This window comes from Ictalurus punctatus, chromosome 9, assembly GCF_001660625.3.
Source record: "Ictalurus punctatus breed USDA103 chromosome 9, Coco_2.0, whole genome shotgun sequence".
In the NCBI taxonomy this organism is placed as follows: Eukaryota; Metazoa; Chordata; class Actinopteri; order Siluriformes; family Ictaluridae; genus Ictalurus; species Ictalurus punctatus.
Genome location: NC_030424.2, coordinates 9,011,135 through 9,030,105, shown reverse-complemented (window position 1 = coordinate 9,030,105; position 18,971 = coordinate 9,011,135). Strand labels below are relative to the sequence as shown.

Sequence of the window (18,971 nt, the reverse complement as noted above, 5' to 3'; positions counted from 1 at the left end):
TTTGTTTTGAATGTTTTATTAGACGCTAAATCCGCGACTGTTGTTTCTTATTTTGAATAATGTGGAAAAGAAAATGTAATAAGTAAACTCTTGTCTTTTATTTGACTTGATTGTTTTGTTATTATTATATCGCTGTAACATTTCTGGGTTAGGTCGGGAATGTGAAGAGGGAAGCAGACTAATTACAACACAAAAGGGTTTTTTATTCTCTCTATTTTTACTTTTGCTTTTCAGCAGACTAATTTAACTATATACGCACACACACACACGTCTCTTTGCTGGACCTCTCTCTCTCTCTCTATCTTTCTCTCGCTCTCTTGTTACGGGAGGCACTGAAAGCACAAACGGACACACAGAAACAAACTCGGGCTAACAGCTGATGCTCGACCACACCTCGCTGCCACAATAGCAGACCAAAACGTTACAGTGCAAAAGACAGACTAAAATGAGATGTCCGGATTTTTTCCAGTTTGTCTGGTAAACTTTATCATTCCCCGACACGTTGGTGGTGTTTTAAGCATGACAACACAAGGTTAATTGTGTTTTCAGTGTATCAGTGTAAGCCATTGTAAAAAATAAAACAGTAAAGTATGTCACTATCATAGCTGTTCATTTTATTCATTTTATTCATTATTAGTTACTTTATGTTGTTTTACCACATGCAGTATGGTAAGGTGTAGAAATATGAAATATCTAATGAAATCCAGTAAATATTCACACATGTCAGGAGAAAATGTACATGCATTCCAAAACAACAGCTAATTCTCAGTAATGCAGCTGATTAAATAAACTGATTTCCTGTTGCAGCTGTTCTCACTGTGGACAACTCAATAGTGGATTTGGAGACGATTGAGGCTTTATATGAAAATGTGAGTAATTTCTTATGTAAGGTTTTGGCTTTTGTTTATTTGGTTTATATTTTTAATACATTTTTATATGTTTGTTAAGATCAAAATGACACTTATAATGTTCTGTTTCAATATTATCCTGGAGTAACACATTTATGACTCTGTTAAGCAATACTTTGACTGTTTTCTGAGATTTTTATTACGTGGATTTACTTATCATTAGAGGCTGCATTGTGTTGTGCCAGTAATTGTTTGGATTTGATTACAGAGGGCTCAGAATGATGAACTGCAGAAGATCAAAAAACATTACGAGAACTCAAAAGAGGATGAAGTCAAACTTTTGGATAAGCCTGAACAGTATGTCTTTTTTTATGAGTGTTTTTAAAATGAATATTGTTTAAATTGTTTCCTCAAGTTTGTTGGTTTAAAGCATAATATCATTCAAACATCATTATAAGATAATGATTTAAGAAACTAAAAACCTGCCTTCATGGCATGATGGTATCACATCCAAGTTTTCTTCAGTGCATGTCACACCATAAATTTATGACAAATTAGTTTTTAATAATTTAGTTAAATATCGGATATGACAATATTTGAAATACTAAGCTGCATGTGGAATTTTAAATAGCGTGAACTTCTCGTTACAATATTTTTGGACTAACAAGACTAAATAAGAATCATAAATGAAGGTCACCAGCAGTAATGACTAAACCATACTCCGACTACAAGCCATTTTCTGGAGAATGAGTCAGTACTGTTTAACTTGTTTGTGTTGAGGTTTGAATTATTGATTCCAGCAGTATGCTATTTAACTTGAAAATGAGTTTATGACACTTTGTTTTGGTGATAGCTTAGGTTCTTAAGAAAATCACACTTAATAGCGCTAAGTTGCATCCAGATTTTGCAGTTTGTGTTAAAAACCAGGTCTTCCCTGATGTATCTCTAATTTGCATGCAAACTGAAAAAAGGTCATGTGTAAGTGTGCTAGTTCTTATGGATATTGTGTTACATTCCTTCACCTTTTTCTTAAAAGATTCCTATATGAACTGGCCCAGATTCCGGATTTTGCCGGCCGAGCTCACTGCATCATATTCCAAGCTGTGTTTCTGGACTCCATATCATCCATCCATGGTAAAGTGGAGATCATCTCCACAGTGTGTAAGGTATGTCCAGGCAGTGCTACCAGACTTTAATGCTGAGATCAGAATTATTGTATTTATTATAATGGTTATAATTGAACAGGAACTATCCCTTTTTTAGTGGAACAGGCAGGCTATTTATGATTTCCTTATTTGTAGTGATTTGCACGTAATGTATCTGTGGTTTTGTGTGATCCTGCAGGGTCTCTTGGAAAGGGACAGTATTAAAGAAGTGATAGGTCTCATCCTGGCCTTTGGGAACTATATGAACGGTGGGAACAGGACCAGAGGGCAGGCTGATGGTTTTGGCTTAGAAATTCTTCCCAAGCTGAAGGATGTCAAGAGCAGGGTGGTTAAACACAACCTCACGATCACAGTCAAAGGCTGTGCTGGTTGAAATATAATTCTGAGTGTATATTTAATCATGACTATTAAATATGCTTATTTCTGTTTAGCTGATATTAATCCATTATATTGAGGCAGCTCATTAGTATACATAAACATAATTGCAGCTCATAATCAAGACTTATGATACTGTGTAGTGATGTTTGAATGAAGGTGTGACAATAATCATACAGTTGCAATCAAAATTATTCATCCCCCATTGCAAATCAGGTTTATTGTCAAAATTTACAGACTTTCAGCTGTTTGCAATGAACAAATCAAACAAAAGCAATTGAAATAGTTAAACACAACAAATGCTTCAAGTGGTTTCCCCAAATTCAACTGAAAATGATTTCTCCAGTTTCAAAATTATTCAACCCCTTCATGGCAAGCATCTATAGTACTTAGTAGAGCACCCTTTCACTGTTATGACCTGCTGCAAAGGAGATGCATAGCTTCTGGCATCGGTCTTGAGGAATCTAAACCCATTCCTCATGAGCAATAGGTCCAGTTCAGAAATATTCTTGGGTTTGACTGTGATGGCCGTGTATAATCTTCCAGGACTTCTTCTACAACCAAACCTTGGTGTAATTTGAGGTATGCTTGGGATTATTGTCCTGTTGGAAGGTCCAATGTCACCCAAGCTTCCGCTTCCTCACAGATGGCACAACGTTTTCTCCTAGGATTTCCTGATACTTCAATGAATGCATGTTGCCTTCCACAGACTGCAGGTTTCCAGTGCCAGAGGATGCAAAGCAGCCCCAGAGCATCACCGAGCCACCACCATGCTTGACTGTGGACAGAGTGTTCTTCTTCATTCTTCTTCCTCCAGACAGACCGCTAATCTATTGTGCCGAAAAGTTCCAGTTTTGTTTCATTGCTCCACAAAACAGATTCCAAAAACTTCTGTGGCCTATTTATATGATTTTGAGCCAACTTTTCATGTGATATTGGGTCAGTAGTGTTGTACGTCTTGGAGTTCTGGCATGGAAACCTTCTGCTTTTAGTACGCGCCTTAATGTGCTCACTGAAACCTCAGTGCCTGTTGCCACCAAGTCTTGCTGCAGGTCTTTTGCATTTTACTCAAGGGTTTTTCACAACCTGCCTTCTCAGAAATTTGGTTGCAGCCGTTGATAGCTTCCTTTTTCTGCCCCATTCAGGTATTTCATATATTTCTACCCCTAGCCAGTTCAGGTATTTTATGTGTTCCAGCTCAAGCACACCTGGTGCAACTAATGAAGCCCTTGATTAGCTGCATCAGATGTGCTTGAGACAACTGTTTTGCATATTTGTGCTGTTGTGAGGGATTCTGTTCAGGGGGTTGAATAATTTTGAAACTGGAGAAATCATTATAAGTTGTATTTTCAGTTGAATTTGGGGAAACCACTTGAAGCATTCCTTTTGTTAAATTGCTTTTGTTTGATTTGTTCATTGCAAACAGCTGAAAGTCTGTAAATATTGACAATAAACCTGATTTGCAATGGGGTTAAATAATTTTGAATGCAACTGTATATCACAATTTACACCAGGCCTATATGTAGGTTTCCTGAATGAAGGTTTTTATGTTGCCATTGTTATCATGCAACATGTCAGTAAAAAAATTAATGACATAAATTTCACCGTTAGTTTTAAATGAAGAATATAAAACTATGTTAAAAAATTAAGGGACTGGAAGAGAAGTTACATGAAGTGTACATGTACTCTATCTACATCACACCACATAATTTATTTACTTACTTACTTAATTAATTAATTAATTATTAATTAAATTGCACAATTAATTGATAAATTAATCAATTCAAATTATTTGTCTTTACCTTTAATGTTGTCAACTATCATTCATGTTATCATTGGTACAATAACATAGTAACCATAGCAGTTGGGGGTGAAGGAAATAGGTAAAAACAAACAAGCAAATAAATAGCTAGAATCATGTAATTATTATTTGTTTGCACTATTTTTATGTCATTTTTGAATGCAGTGGTCATGCCATAAGCAAGATAACGCCTGCTGAAGTTTCCTATCATGAAAACATAACAAACTTGGTAGAAAAAACATTTTTAAGTCATAATCTGTGGCTTAGATATTTCTTAGTGTAGACATTCTGTAGGTTCAGTTGTAGAGAAATATGTTGTTATTCCATTTAGTTCAAACATTACAGCAACTTATTGCAGGCATTATGAATTTTGTTTAAAGTGCCCAGCTCTCTCTAACCATTTTTAAATTCACAGGACAATCGCATCAGTCTGGTGGATTACGTGGTGTCGTACTACCTACGAAAGCTAGATAAGGTAAGTACTACTGACAAGTGCTGAATTGTTGTTGGTGAATAGTGGGTAACTTTGCGTCTGAAGTACATGCTCTGTTGTTCGTCTCAGGATGCAGGGACGGATAAGAGTGTTTTCCCACTGCCTGAGCCTCAGGACTTTTTCCTCGCTGCTCAAGTCAAGTTCGACGACCTCTTGAAAGACATGCGAAAGCTAAAGAGGGATCTCACAGGTATGAGACTGGAGTGGTGGAACTGTTTCTTTAGTGTTCTTTCCAGAAAAAAAGTTTTAAAAGGTTTATACATATCAAGGCACCAGCTAAAACATCTTTTGATGTTCCTCTAATGCCATACCTTAATTTATTACTGCTCTTTTTTCCACTTTGCTTTTGTGATGTTGAGAAATATGAATCTGCCAGAAATAAGACGTAGGCGACACTCTTCCTGTTTATAGCTTCACCATGCCCTAAACATTTGACAATATTTTTTTAGATTAGAGCCAACCTAGGAGGTGATGGCGTGTATGTGTGTCAAACGGGGATTTTACACTTTGCCGTCTACACAGCAGCTCTATAAGCAGCCAGGAGGTTGAGGGTCATGCTCCCACCAGCCCTCCATGTCTGTGATTATTTAAATCAACCAATAATACAACATATGAAACCAATTAGCTCTGTTCTCTCTCCTCTCTTCTGCGTTCACAAATCACAGTTAAACAAAAAACCCTGATCCTTACTGACCCTAGGGGGGAAATACAAAGTTATCTACAAAAGAGTTGCCTGCCTACCTTGAGGTGTCTGTCATTCATTTATTAGGAAGAAAATAGAAGACTAAGAGACAATAAATACAACATAAGTGCCTTAGCATTTGATCTGGACCGCAACAAAAAACTTTAAACATCTCACCTTCAAGTCCTCAGGGTATTGGCACCAAATTGTGAGAAATTGCAGCGCTTTAGAAAAGAGAACTTTCGACTTATTTATCTTTTATCCTCACCATGAGCCGACAGGATTAAATATTTATGTGTTGCTATCATAAACCACACTAAAGAGAACAAGTGTTCTCAATTAACCCACTCATAATGCAGCTGAGATCTGGCGCTAAATATTGGTTTGTTCACAAGTTGCACATGTATAAGAGACACTTTTCCTTAATGCCTTATGTCAAGGCTGTGGCTTTTTAACATGGTTTGATTGTTCATCTCCGCTGTCTTTGATAAGTGGTCATGGTCCAATAGAAGAGTTCACAGAAGTGCAGCATTTCCATAACTCTAGGGAGAAACAGATAGGAAGAAATGTGAATCAATTTATAGACAGACTGAATGTTTTACTTCCCTGTAATTCATAACAGGAAGAAAAATGTAAGTGCAAAAAAAAAATGACTGGAAAAGGAAATAATGAAAAATTCTCTGAAAGAGCAAGAATGAGATTTTATACTCATAAGTATAAATTATACTTAGTTTAATATGTTCGTTCACATCTAAATCAACTTAAATGTATCAGAAATTACAAATGATTCTTTGTAATAAGCTAACTTAAAGGATCTAGTGGTTTGAAATAAACAGTTTTTCATTTGTTTTTAAATAGTTTTTAGTTATTTTTTATATTCTGTGTGCTGCATGTCTGTGTGTTTAGGGCCTCACAGGTCTTCTGCTTTTGCAGCACCTATGGTTTGGAACATGGCCTGGTGTAGGGTCAGGTCACAGGGTCAGCGTCAGGGTCAGAGAGCACAACTGAGCCCTGAGACACTCTGACTGCTCTCCTGTACTGCTTTTCACTACAGCTGTAACCTGAGCTTTATTTCATCTCCTTTTGATTTCTTAGGAAGACTCTTGGTGCTTTTCACTGACATTTACTTCCTTTCATTATTTTCTTTTCTCCTCTTCTAGTTCTTCTAGTTTATTTATTAATATCAGTGTTTAGTTATACCAGTAGGTATTTACACCCTACTGGGATATATTACAGAATCAGATTTTGCAGTGACTGTGTGGTTACTTAGATAATAACCTTTTGGCTATTTTTTTTCAAGAATTTTGGAAGGTTTAATTGTGTACACAACTTAAATCATATTTTTTGATAAGTGTACAAGGATTGTTTGGTATAAATTTTTATATGGTCGTTCTTTATCCTGATTAACTCTTCGTACAGTACTATTATACTCTTACTCTTCTTGTCTGTGTTCTTTGTTTGTTTATTTATACTTTATTGATTTTTTGTTTGTTTGTTTTCCATTTCTTCTTGTTCTTATGATTATTATTATTATTATTGATAATAATATGCAAAATACTACTACTACTAATCATAATAATAATAATAATAATTATTATTATTATTATTATTATTATTATTATTATTATTATTGTTGTTGTTATTATTATTATTATTAATGCAAGTAAAAAGTAAAAGAAAAATCTCTTACAATGTGCCCCAGCAATTCTGTTTCTCAAGATGAACATGAGCAGATGAGTTACAGCTTTGGGGTTGTGGTGTGTTTCCAAATGAAAGGCTTGTAGAGATGTTTCTCTGGAGCTTAGGCACAAAATACGCAGCTCATAGAGTGTACACTGATGTTAGTATGTGAGTCTGTGCCAGTGTGAGAAATTTTTCTTCCCAGATTGTATCTCATGTGGTTCAAAAGAGTTCGGCTGTTTAAGCAGCCTTGTGTCTTTAAGGAGCACAGAGATTGTCAGTGCTGTGTGATGGACAATTCTGTAATTATATATTTATAATTCCAGCCACCAGCGAGTTCTTTGAAAGAGCAATACAAAACAAACATTTCTTGAGCCTTTTTGTTAAGGGCTCATGTTTGAATCCTTAACATGTATCATTGATGAAAGGAGCCAATGAGTGAAAACATAAACATGTATAAACACAAGGCTTTTGTCATTTTTTGGAAAATCTTTCCAGAGATGAGACCTTTGTCTGGCCATTTACTCTGTGATCATTTATATGCTAAGCAGTGGATCATTTCCATTGCAGCAAAGCCGAAGAATTCACCAGATAATCCACAATTATATATGAGTCCAGAGTGCTGTCAGTGCTCTGTGTAAATTCTGGCTATTACCTTCAGCCTTGGTTCCTTTCTTCCCCACTGCACACTCAGCTCTCTGTACCACAGCACCCACAGGAGGCTGTTTTACTGGAGTAAGCACTTGTAGCAATCATTAATTCCAATAGTTAGAGTATTTTTGAACAAAAACTAACCAGGATGATCATAACTGGATCATAACACTTGTTTAGATATAATGGTTCTTAAAAGTTATTTAAATTTAAGTTATATTACGGTTTAAGTTCTTTCTGAATGAAGAGCCCTCCTTGTATATCACAATACCACAAGACTTAAAACTATACAGTGAGGTTTTTTTAAACACTTGGCTTCAATATTTTTGTACACCTGTTAATAAAGTAGATATTATAGAAGTGTGCATTGGGACAGAGACAGACTGTGCGTTCAAGTCCTCCTAGGACATTCATATGTACAGGTTTGGAAGTTGCAATTACGATGTCAGGTGTGTTCAAGTCACTTTGGTCAGAGCAAGATGGCAGTGTAGCTTCTCTTAATTAACTACCAAAAATATAGCAAGTTTTTTTTTTTTTTAACTGTACTTCTAGAAAATAAAAAATGAAGTATGCACATCAGGTATGTTTTGCTTTTTTATGTTTTTAATCAAATTATGAAGCCACTGTAAACGTTATCCTTACATATTATATCATATTTATAAAGTGCTATTGTATTTTCTGCAGGCAGTTAGCTTGTTTTATTGTAAACTAATTGAAACAAAAAACAATATAAACAAAAAATAAACAAAATGCAATCAATCCTGAACCAAACCAGTTCTCTCCTATACAGGTGCATCTCAAAAAATTACAATGTCATGGAAGAGTTCATTTTGTTCAGTAATTTAATTCAAAAAGTGGAACTTTTATATATTCTAGATTCATTACACATAAAGTGAAATATTTCAACCCTTTTATTGTTTTAATCTTGATGATTACGGCTTACAGCTCATGGAAATCAACAATCCAGTATCTCACAATATTAGAATAAAGAATTTATAATACAGAAATGTCGACCTGGGAAGACCTCTAATCAGCTAATTAACTCAAAACACCTGCAAAGGTTTCCTGAGCCTTTAATCTCTCAGTCTGGTTCAGTACACACAATCACAATCATGGGGAAGATGAAAGTAAATTTTGCATTTCATTTAGAAATCAAGGTCCCAGAATCTGGAGGAAGAGTGGAGAGGTGCAGAATCCAAGCTGCTTGAAGTCCAGTGTGAAGTTTCCACAGTCAGTGTTGATTTGAGGTGCCATGTCATCTGCTGGTGTTGGTCCACTGTGTTTTCTCAAGTCAAGAGTCAATCCAGCGTCTACCAGGAGATTTTAGAGCACTTCATGCTTCCATCTGCTGACAAGCTTTATGGAGATGCTGATTTCCTTTTCCAGCTGGACTTGGCACCTGCCCACAGTGCCAAAACTACTAGTAACTGGTTTACTGACCATGGTATTACTGTGCTTGATTGAACAGCCAACTCGCCTGACCTGAACCCCATAGAGAATCTATGAGAGACACCAGACCCAACAATACAGATGAGCTGAAGGCTGCTATCAAAGCAACCCGGGCTTCCAGAGCACCTCAGAAGTGCCACAGGCTGATCGCCTCCATGCCACGCCACATTGATGCAGTAATTCATGTAAAAGGAGCCCCAACCAAGTATTGAGTGCATAAATTAACATACTTTTCATAAGGTCGACATTTCACCTGTTTGTAAATTGGGCTCAACATTTCACTCATTAAATTCCCTCAGGAGTGGGTGGAATTGGTTATAATTCCTTCAGGGTGAAAATGTTTGGTCAGAATTCCTTCAGGAGTAGATGGCGTAATTGATCAGAATTCCTTTGGGAGTGGGTAAGAAACCTATAGAATATTCTCCAAAAAAGAATTACCTGTTCCATGCTGTATAATCTATATCTATATTGATTAGCGACCGACGTTTAGCAGTTCCAACTCAGCGTGGCGCTAGGTCCCTTTCCAAAACCTTCACACTAACTGTTCCTCAGTGGTGGAATGCACTTCCAATATCAATCCAGACCACAGAATCTCTCACCATCTTCAAAAAACAACTAAAGACCCACCTCTTCAATGAACACCTAACAAACTCATAATAAATAAATAAATAAATAAATAAAATAAATAAATAAATAAATAAAAATGCACTTACACCTCTACTCTGCACTTTGCTTCTTCTGGAATTCAATTAATGGATCTCGTATGGAAGCACTTATTGTATTGTTCTCTGCTTGATATCACTTTGCTTGTATCTCTCTCATTTGTAAGTCGCTTTGGATAAAAGCGTCTGCTATGTGAATAAATGTAAATGTAAATGTAAATTACTAATATCACATTCAGATCAGTGTGTTAACCAGTGCTAACCAGCAGACAGAGGTGTCCTTAGATGCCTGTTAGTCAGTTTTGCACAGTGCTTAGTGGGCAGGAAATGCAAACACAGTAGAATAAAAAGACAATAATAGACTAGTGCAAAAGCTAAATAGCACATAAAAGCAACATATTCTAGCTTTACCAGTGAATACAATTTAACCAAATGGAATTGGGCCAAGAAAAGAAAGTTGTTGTTTTTTTGTTTTTTTTCTAAACATTGGCACAATCAAGTTGAAAGACCTTTTTTTCATAAACAATCCACACAGTTCCTGCCAATATATAAACTTGGTCAATATGAGGGATGTATGACATAAGAATTTCCATAATTTCTTTACTTGGTATAACATTAAATTGAATGAGACAGAGAATTGAATGAACACAGTGTTAGCTTCTGAGGTAAAAAAAAAAAAACACTACCAAACACACATGCCATGCAACAAAGCACAAAGAACGTCTCTTTTTGGCGCCCTGTTCACAAGTCTCGTCTGAACACATGGTGTGGTGACTGCGCCTGTTCCACTAACTCCAGTGAAAAGAGGCCCTCGCACTAAAGGCCTTGCCTGCTCATGACATTTAGGGCTGTTTAAAGCAGGAGCCTGCTGGCTGACTTGCTACAGTGATGGATGTTTTAACCTCACTTGGACCCTTCTCTGAAACACTAACCTCTCCCGAGTGCCAAACAAGAACTCGCTATTTTCCTTCCATTCCGCATGTCGTCCTCGTTCAGTAGCATCACTCCTCTTCTGCTGTTTACTAATATTACGCAATAAGGGACAGAGCGGCTACTGTTCTGCTCTGAACATATGAGTTCAGCTCATGATTTCCAGTAGTTCAATCAATGCATAATATAGAAAGACAATATTCTGGAGTTCAAATTATTGAAAGCTGGATAAATGAAAAAAAAAGTGTATGACTAATTTAGTGGTATCTGTTTCATGCAAAAGCAGTTACTGGGAGCTGTTCTTAACATCTCCTGAAACATAAAGATAGTGTCCCATGAATGGTACACTGGTCAGCACATCAATCAGTGACAAATACAACTTTTCCGTTTCTGTCCTGCTATAGTTTCACTGCAGTGAGGTGGAGATTGGCATCACAAGTGACAAAGTCTTCTGGTTATGTCAGCATTCAATTAATCACTGTTTAATTAAACCTTATAGATTTTATTTTAGAAATGTGTTTCAATTAATTTTTTTCCCCCAATTTTCCTGCCACACTCTGTGTTCATGAGAATGGCTCCGGATCCCATCTCCATGACTCTGACCAGGATAAAGTGGTTAGTGAACATGAATGCGTTTTACTGAACATACTAAACTTAGTGTTACCAGTTCTGTCTGTGTAGGGCTATTAGAAATTTACATATATGTAAATACTTTAAACAGCTGGGTTGGATATTGGTTTATTTCACTTACGTTGTTGCATTAGATTAAAAATCACATGGGTTGTAAACATTTTAATATATAGTAATAAGAACAGTTAACTGTAGGCCTTGAGCTTGAGTTTAATAAGTTTGCTCCATATGTGGTAGAGGAAAGTCTGCCAGTGTCTGTATTCTGTATAAGCTGAAGTCTGTGCCCAATAGCGAAGTGATAATAGTTTGTTGGTACTTGTTAACAGTAGCTGCTCAGTTGCAGATTGTAGTGCTACACTTTTTGCGTATTGAGAAGCTTTCTCAAAGAAGAACATCTATAAAGAAGCTCTACAGAGAAGACGTTTAAGCAATACTCGCTATTCACATTCCCTTACTGCTTTAGCTCTATGCACTATATATATATAAAATTCATGGTAACCAATAAAACAAATATACTTCAACTTCACTACATGTACGTGTGCTTATGTATCTGCTGCACAAGCAGCATTGTTCACGTAGTCATCTGCATACCTTATGTATAGCCAGAGGATTAAAAGCTGTATCCACTAGGGAGCAGAGTAGGGCTGAAAGATCCCTGGCTGGCATTGGATTATCTTCCTTGACTTCTACTTCTTGTTTTGCATTTCATCAATGAACACACAGACAGTGGAGGAGGCTACTATATTGTTTCCCATGGAACGATGGAATAGCCTAGATGATACGCTAGGCATTTTATCAATTTTGTCATTAGTACAGAGAGTAATTTTCTCTCATTCTGGTTCTGACACGATATCGCCTCATTATGTTTGTATTGCACCATGCAGACAGATAGCATTTCTAACGACATGCAAAGTGACACTCAAAATGACCACAGGAGTTGTGCAGCAGCCATCCTGTGTATGTATGCACATAGTTAAAAGCAAGTGTAATCTAGGTTTTAAATGAAAGCTTTGTTATACTCAAGGTGGGGGGCGGTGGGGGGGGGGGTCAGCGCAGTTGTACAGCAGGTAGCATTGTTGCCTTACAGCTCCACAGACCCTGGTTTGATCTTGAATTGTTCTCCATGTGGGATTCCTCCGGGTTTTACGATTTCCTCCCACCTCCCAAAAACCTGCCTGTTGGTAGATTGACTGCTACCAACTGCTACCAAATTAATGCTAGATGTGAATGAGCAATAGACTAGTGTCCCATTCAGGATATATTCCAGTCTCACACCCAGTGTTCCCACAAATGGATCCAACATGACCCTGACCAGGATAAAAATCTTCTGGTAGACACTACATTGGCTGGACCACACTGAGTAAACAGGACCTTGTTTCACAGAGAGTCAGAGGTTCCACAGTGTGACTCATCTGAGAAGTTGTGGTACCTGAACATTTCTGCAGCGTTGAGGCCAAACAAAAATAAAAGAAGTCTAGTTAAGAAGGCAATTAGAACCTGCAAATATGATCCAGGATCTGAACAATTTATAGTGAAATGTATTCCAGATATTAAACATTAAACACTTTCCACATTAAACTGTTCAGATCCTGCATCATATTCTCCACCTCAGGCTCTTACCCCATGTTAATGCTAGCAGCAGCTTCTTCACAACAGTGCTTGTTAGGTTCATGTTGAGTTGCAAAGCTTATTTAAAAGTGCAGTTCTTGCAGAGTTAAAGTATTTACAGCCTTTGATAATGACTAGCAGGTGAAATAAATTTGGAAAGGGTCTCTGCACTTTTTTATATTATAACCGAAGAAGGCTTGTTTTGAAGAACTAAAGAAATGAAGTTGCCAATGAGGGTGCCAAGTTTCTTTCTTTTTTTTCACTCTTTGTGGGCGTGTGTAAATCCAGTTGTTTGGCTGGACAACAAAGCCAGGCGTTGGCACAAACAACACAAACATGTCTCGCAGACTCAGAATGGGTCAAACCCAATCCATTCACTAAGTCTGGATTAATTTTGATGATCTAAGATGATGTCAGTTTGTCTGTATAATTGTTCCCATTACACTGTAATAGAAAAAAAAATGTAAAGTGCTATTTTAATCATGATAAGGTTGATGGACTTGGGTTAGGGGTTAGCATATCTGCCTCGCACCTCCAGGGGGTTCAATTCCCACCTCCACCCTGTGTGTGCAGAGTTTGCATGTTCTACCCGTGCTCTGGGGGTTTCCTCCGTCTACTTCAGTTTTCTCCCTCAGTCCATAGACTTGTTGTGGGCTGATCTCTAAATTGTCTGTGGTGTGTGCGATTGTGCCCTGCGATGGGTTGGCACCCTGTCTACCCCTGGCTGGTGCCTGGAGTCCCCGGGGATAGGCTCCAATTTCCCACAAACCTGTGTAGGATAAGCGGCACAGAAAATGGATGGAAAATGGATATGTGTGTGTGTGGTGTATTATACTATATATTATTGTATATGGGCAAACCAGTTCTGACCAATTAATATTTATATTTTATTACAGCTGAAATGCAAACATAGGGCGAAATATAGCACTGAATGCAGGGCATCATTTTCCACAAAAACTAAAACATGTGGGATAAAGCAAATAGATGATATGTATGGGCTGAAAAACTGGCTAAACTCCAAAAAAGCACAGTAATTACATGATGAGTTAAATCAGGTGTCTTTGAACAGGGAAAACACAAAACAGGCTAGGCATCTGTGCCTGAGATTAATAAACGTTTCCATAAGAACAACAGACTTGTGTCATTGTTGCATGTTAAAAGTGTTAATGAAAATAAAATGTTTACTTTTAAGTTGTGTTGCTATAAAATCTTGTTGAATGTATGAAAGGCAGTGATTTTGATTACAGGAGACTGATTGGGTAATGAAAAGCATTGTTTCTTTGGTTACATTCTGAACTGGTCCCAATTTTGACTAAAAAAAGGTTTTAATAGCCATCTGTTTGGATGTTTCCGTGTACATACACACTCATTTCTCCTCATGTGTTTTCTTGCTTTAAGTGTTGGTAACGAGACACACAATCTCACATGTCTTTCATTAATCTCTGACCAGTTTGTATACCCATCTATCTGTGGTGAAACAAGCTGTCAGGACGTCCCCAGTGACTTCTCAATTTAGTAAAGTTTATGTATAGCACAAACAAAGATTGCTATTGACCAAATTCTACATCATCACATTAATTGAAGTAGAATATTATTTATATATGAAACATGCGGCTTTGTCTTCAAATTGTACAGATGTGTTATTAGTTTGAACACAATAAATCAAGGTTATATGTGTGAAAACCTGTCAGATGTCTCTGTGAAACAGTCAAAATTGTGTTTTGAACAGAAGTTCGTTTTTTTTTTGTTTTTTTTTAACTAGTAATATACTTTGACATCTTTAAGAAAGCCTAAAGATGTTTTACCAAAACTATGTGGAAATGTTTTTTATTTAGATTATATGTTGGATAGTTACATGCCATAGAAACATGCACATGAACCTGGTCAGCTTTTAAAATGTCCACAATGCTCCTTTGCCGTTACATCATCAGCAAAATGGAGAAAAGCGCTCACACACTCTGGACAAACGACAGCAGACAACGTTTGAAATGTTTGTATGACCTAAAAAAAGATATTATTAACAATAAAATTAGTCAACAGATTACTTCCACAATGATGCTGGCATGAGCAGTTGAGTGTAGAGGCAACGATAAGGCTCATCTTTAAAAGTGACATTTACCTCGGGTGATGAGACAGGGACTGATGTAGATGATGCTGATAATCAAAGTGATAATCAGTATTTCCTACTGTAAACTTACTTTTTTACGTTTAGTAATAATGTTAAAATTAGTGATAATGTTTTTCCATATATTGTACCAATTATGTGTATTGGTTTGAGATACATGCAAAAGAGAAACATTCTTTAGGAAAACGTGTAATATTCAAAATTATATATAGTAGAATGTCAAAGTTTGACCATGTGAAGGGCTTTTGCCATGTGTACTGTATATAATTTACATTATGTTATGTTATGTTATGTTATGTATGATGCTTCTTGGACTATTTTAAATATGTGCCAATTTTTTACTAAATCACTCTAAGCCACATTATCACATACTGTTTTATACTTTCTCACTTCTCTAACACAGACATATTTTGTTGTCAAATATTTAAACGCCTTCCTGTTTTTCTCTGTTCTGTCCTGCAGCCTGTGAAAAAGATGTACAAAATGTGTGTGCCAACTCTTCAGACGAACATCTCCAACCATTCAAAGACAAAATGGATACTTTTCTCACCACTGGTAAGTGAACAGCAAAGTGGAGCAGAACTATTGCTGTGATAGGTTGGACAGGTCTGATGTGGTTTGCCTCATGTTGGTCACAGCTTGTAGCCAAAGGGCACTAATTAATATTTTGTGTGTGTGTGTGTGTGTGTGTGTGTGTGTGTGTGTATGTGTGTGTATCCCAGACCTTAAAGTTGTTTGTGGTTTCTTGTGTGATCCCCAGTGGGATAGCCTGTAAACTGGCTGTTTTGTGACTCTAGGAAAATTGGTATTCTTTCTCTCATTATTTAAAAAAGGTGACATTTTTCACACTGCCCTCAAATAATGACCCTTTAACAGCTGTTCACAATCTTTATTTCATTGTATATTTGGATTAAACAACCTACAACAATTCATTTATAGATTCAAACTGAATATCTCCCCCACACCAGTTCTGTTTCTTTTTAACCTCTAAACCTCATTCAGTCAGTCAGTCAAAATCATTTAACATAGCATGTCAACCAAACTGGCAAATATTGTTCATAGTGAGCAAAAGAGACTGCTACAATTTTGAGTGTCTTCTCTGTCCAATCCCAAGTACTGGACCAAGTTAAACATAATATACCCTTTTTGCCATTGCCTCTATATTGCATCTGAGACTTGACATTACCCTTCATTGAGAAGCCATCCACAGGGCTGCAGAATGGTAGCCAGTTTCACTGAGCGCCAACCTGAGGCCTTAACCCAGCTGAATAGGGATCAGGTTGCCCTAAACTAGCCGTATGTACTCAGTGGTGCTATAAAGCTGGCAGGACATCTCCAAGTGGGCTCTCGTAAAGCCTGGCCTGCCTCAGCAGGGACAATTTCAGTGGACCACCATGGTTGGAGACATTTCTGTGTCTTCCATTGTCTTAGTCCAAAGGCCACATGCTAGTTTGCAGAATAGATGTTTATTTGAATGCAAAGACAACTATAATCTCCTATACACTTAGTAAAATAAAATCCACAGTTTAAGCATATAGTATGAAGAACACAAAAGTAATGCAAAAGTAATCCATTCAAAAGTAATTCAGAGCTAAGCAGATGGCAAAAGGAAAACAAAATCTATCAGATTTACAAATTAAATAGTTACATTACTCATTAACTGTTATATAAGATACAAGTTAAATCCAATATTCTTGATGTTGGTATTATTTCACTTCATGTAATAAAACTAAATTTCACTTTCATCTGAGACATCCATGAGAATTGCCAAAGCTGTTGCATTTTGGAAAACAAAACATTTTACCTTCCAACTTCACAACTCCTTCTATCCAATATAATATGATGTAACATGTGAGGGCTAAAACTCTGCCCATGTTTTACATTTTATCCTACATTCTTTTGAATGTCCGTGGAATAAAATTAAATATTAGATTCCATGAGTGTACCTTCTGCCATCATTTACACATTTGAATGAACATGTAATACGAAGCAATGTGATAACATGAAATTAAAAATGACCTTATATGGCCATGGGCATTGTTTTAACTCAGGACAGCTGTCATTTGCTGCTATTGTCAAGCAACTGTTTGACACTATACAAAAACAGTGCTTCACCTTCACACGTTCTCTGAGAGTAGGCCAATAGTTGAGAGGCAGGAATTTGCCCAATAGTTGCTACAAACCATTTATAATGGACCAATTGGTGTGCGAGAAGGTGGGAATTACAGAGAGGTGTTAAAGCAGTGCAAAAAAGTTCTCTCTGTAAACAGAATTCCTTTGGATTTACTCCTGTTTTTGCTTTTGAAGCAGTAGGAGCTTAGCAATGACATTGTCATTCTCATGAGCTAATTCAGTGGCTCCAATCCACAAAACAAATGGAGATTAAGGTATTAGAAAGAGTGAGAGAGTTGTTTGTAAGTCAGAGCTCTTTTACGGTGGAAAGGAAGAAGCAGTTTTGTTTCATTCTGCTTCAGTGGTTCAGTAATTCAGGGTAGCTTCTTTGCGGGATTATGGGTTTGAGGGGTTTGGCACAGTTTTCCATGGGCCAGGTGGAATAGGCTGGAAGAAGCTAAAGTGCTGTTTGTCTTTAGTGTGTTACAACTATAAGACCCTACTTTTTGACTCTCCAGTTTGTTTTGAAGAGATGTGCTGTCTCTTACATTCATTAGTGACAGCTAATGCAAAAAAAAAAAAAAACAGAAATGAAATCTTGCCTCATGTTCTTCACAGTACTCTGTGTCTGTACCTGTGCTATTTTCTCACACTGTTTAAATGTGTGTGCCCATGTGTTTATACATAGCAGTACTCCATAATTCATACATGAATGCTTTACGGTGAGGTCTCAATGACAGGGGCTCTCACAGCAGGAGGCGCAGGTGAACTCGAACGGCCTGCGTGCAAGCTCTTAAACCTGCCTGTGATCTGAGCAGCTTTAATATCTTCCAAACTCATTCATCCATTTTGCTATAATCCATTTACCTTCTCCCCCCTCCTGGCTCCATGACCTCCCGCCCCTTTTGTCCACTTTAACAGACCTCCCCTGCCGCTACCTCCATAGGAGAGCCCATGCTTCACTCATTTACTTAGTCAATTAGTTATTCTAGTGTAATCTGCTTACCTTGTGCTTCACTCCCACAATGCTCCACACCTCAGATTAATTTTTCACTTTTATTCATTCATTAAAGTTTGTACTTGAACCTAGAACTTATAAAGGATCACATAACACACATAAAAAAGATTAAGCTTGAATTTGGGTTTATAATTACAGAGAGTTCTGATGTTTATGTTTTCACAAGATAATCAGACCTATGTGTCATGCATGCATGAAAAATAAGGCTTGCCAAGCAGGGTATATTACCCACACACTAAACGTTTTTGATTTCACTATTCATAGCTTCAATTAGTGTGGGACTGAATGCTGTATATATGCTTTATATATTTTATATATATATACTTTTTTAAAAATTTATTTTATCCTAAATGGTGCTGTTCTATTAGTAACACTTAATTTTACAGTACATACCTTGTTGGATATACAAGTACATAATAACTACTGTAAAAAAATGATTAGGTATATATGGGAATGACTACAGAGCAATAATTACTCAGATAATAATACTTAATATATCGATATTATCTTATTACATAAGAAATTTTGAGAAATTATTGCATGGTTCCACTGTGGTGGTGCAACTGCATGGCAGTTTTCACATAAGTTGCTGTGTACTACATGAAATCCAACATGCAGAAGAAGTTATTTATAATAACCACAGAATTACTTACTAAATACAAAGTACTTACTGTACTGTAAAATAAAGCACACCCATTCCATATGTAAAGTTAAATGCAAAGCTCATCAGAAGATCAACTA

At 36.8% G+C, this 18,971-nt stretch overlaps 1 protein-coding gene across 2 annotated transcripts in view; it reads left to right on the top strand.

Annotated features, from left to right (window-relative positions):
* The window catches only part of LOC108270264 (formin), a 66,666-nt gene that overhangs the window by 28,272 nt on the left and 19,423 nt on the right, over window positions 1–18,971 (top strand). The window contains exons 7-13 of one of the 2 annotated variants that reach the window (XM_053682516.1): window positions 808–869; window positions 1,117–1,205; window positions 1,885–2,014; window positions 2,193–2,339; window positions 4,606–4,665; window positions 4,753–4,873; window positions 15,563–15,655. In XM_053682516.1, the coding sequence (XP_053538491.1) occupies window positions 808–869; window positions 1,117–1,205; window positions 1,885–2,014; window positions 2,193–2,339; window positions 4,606–4,665; window positions 4,753–4,873; window positions 15,563–15,655 (702 nt within the window). Of the gene's footprint in view, window positions 1–807; window positions 870–1,116; window positions 1,206–1,884; window positions 2,015–2,192; window positions 2,340–4,605; window positions 4,666–4,752; window positions 4,874–6,271; window positions 6,927–15,562; window positions 15,656–18,971 lie in introns of those variants that run through there. The other variant, XM_053682517.1, reaches the window with a different exon arrangement.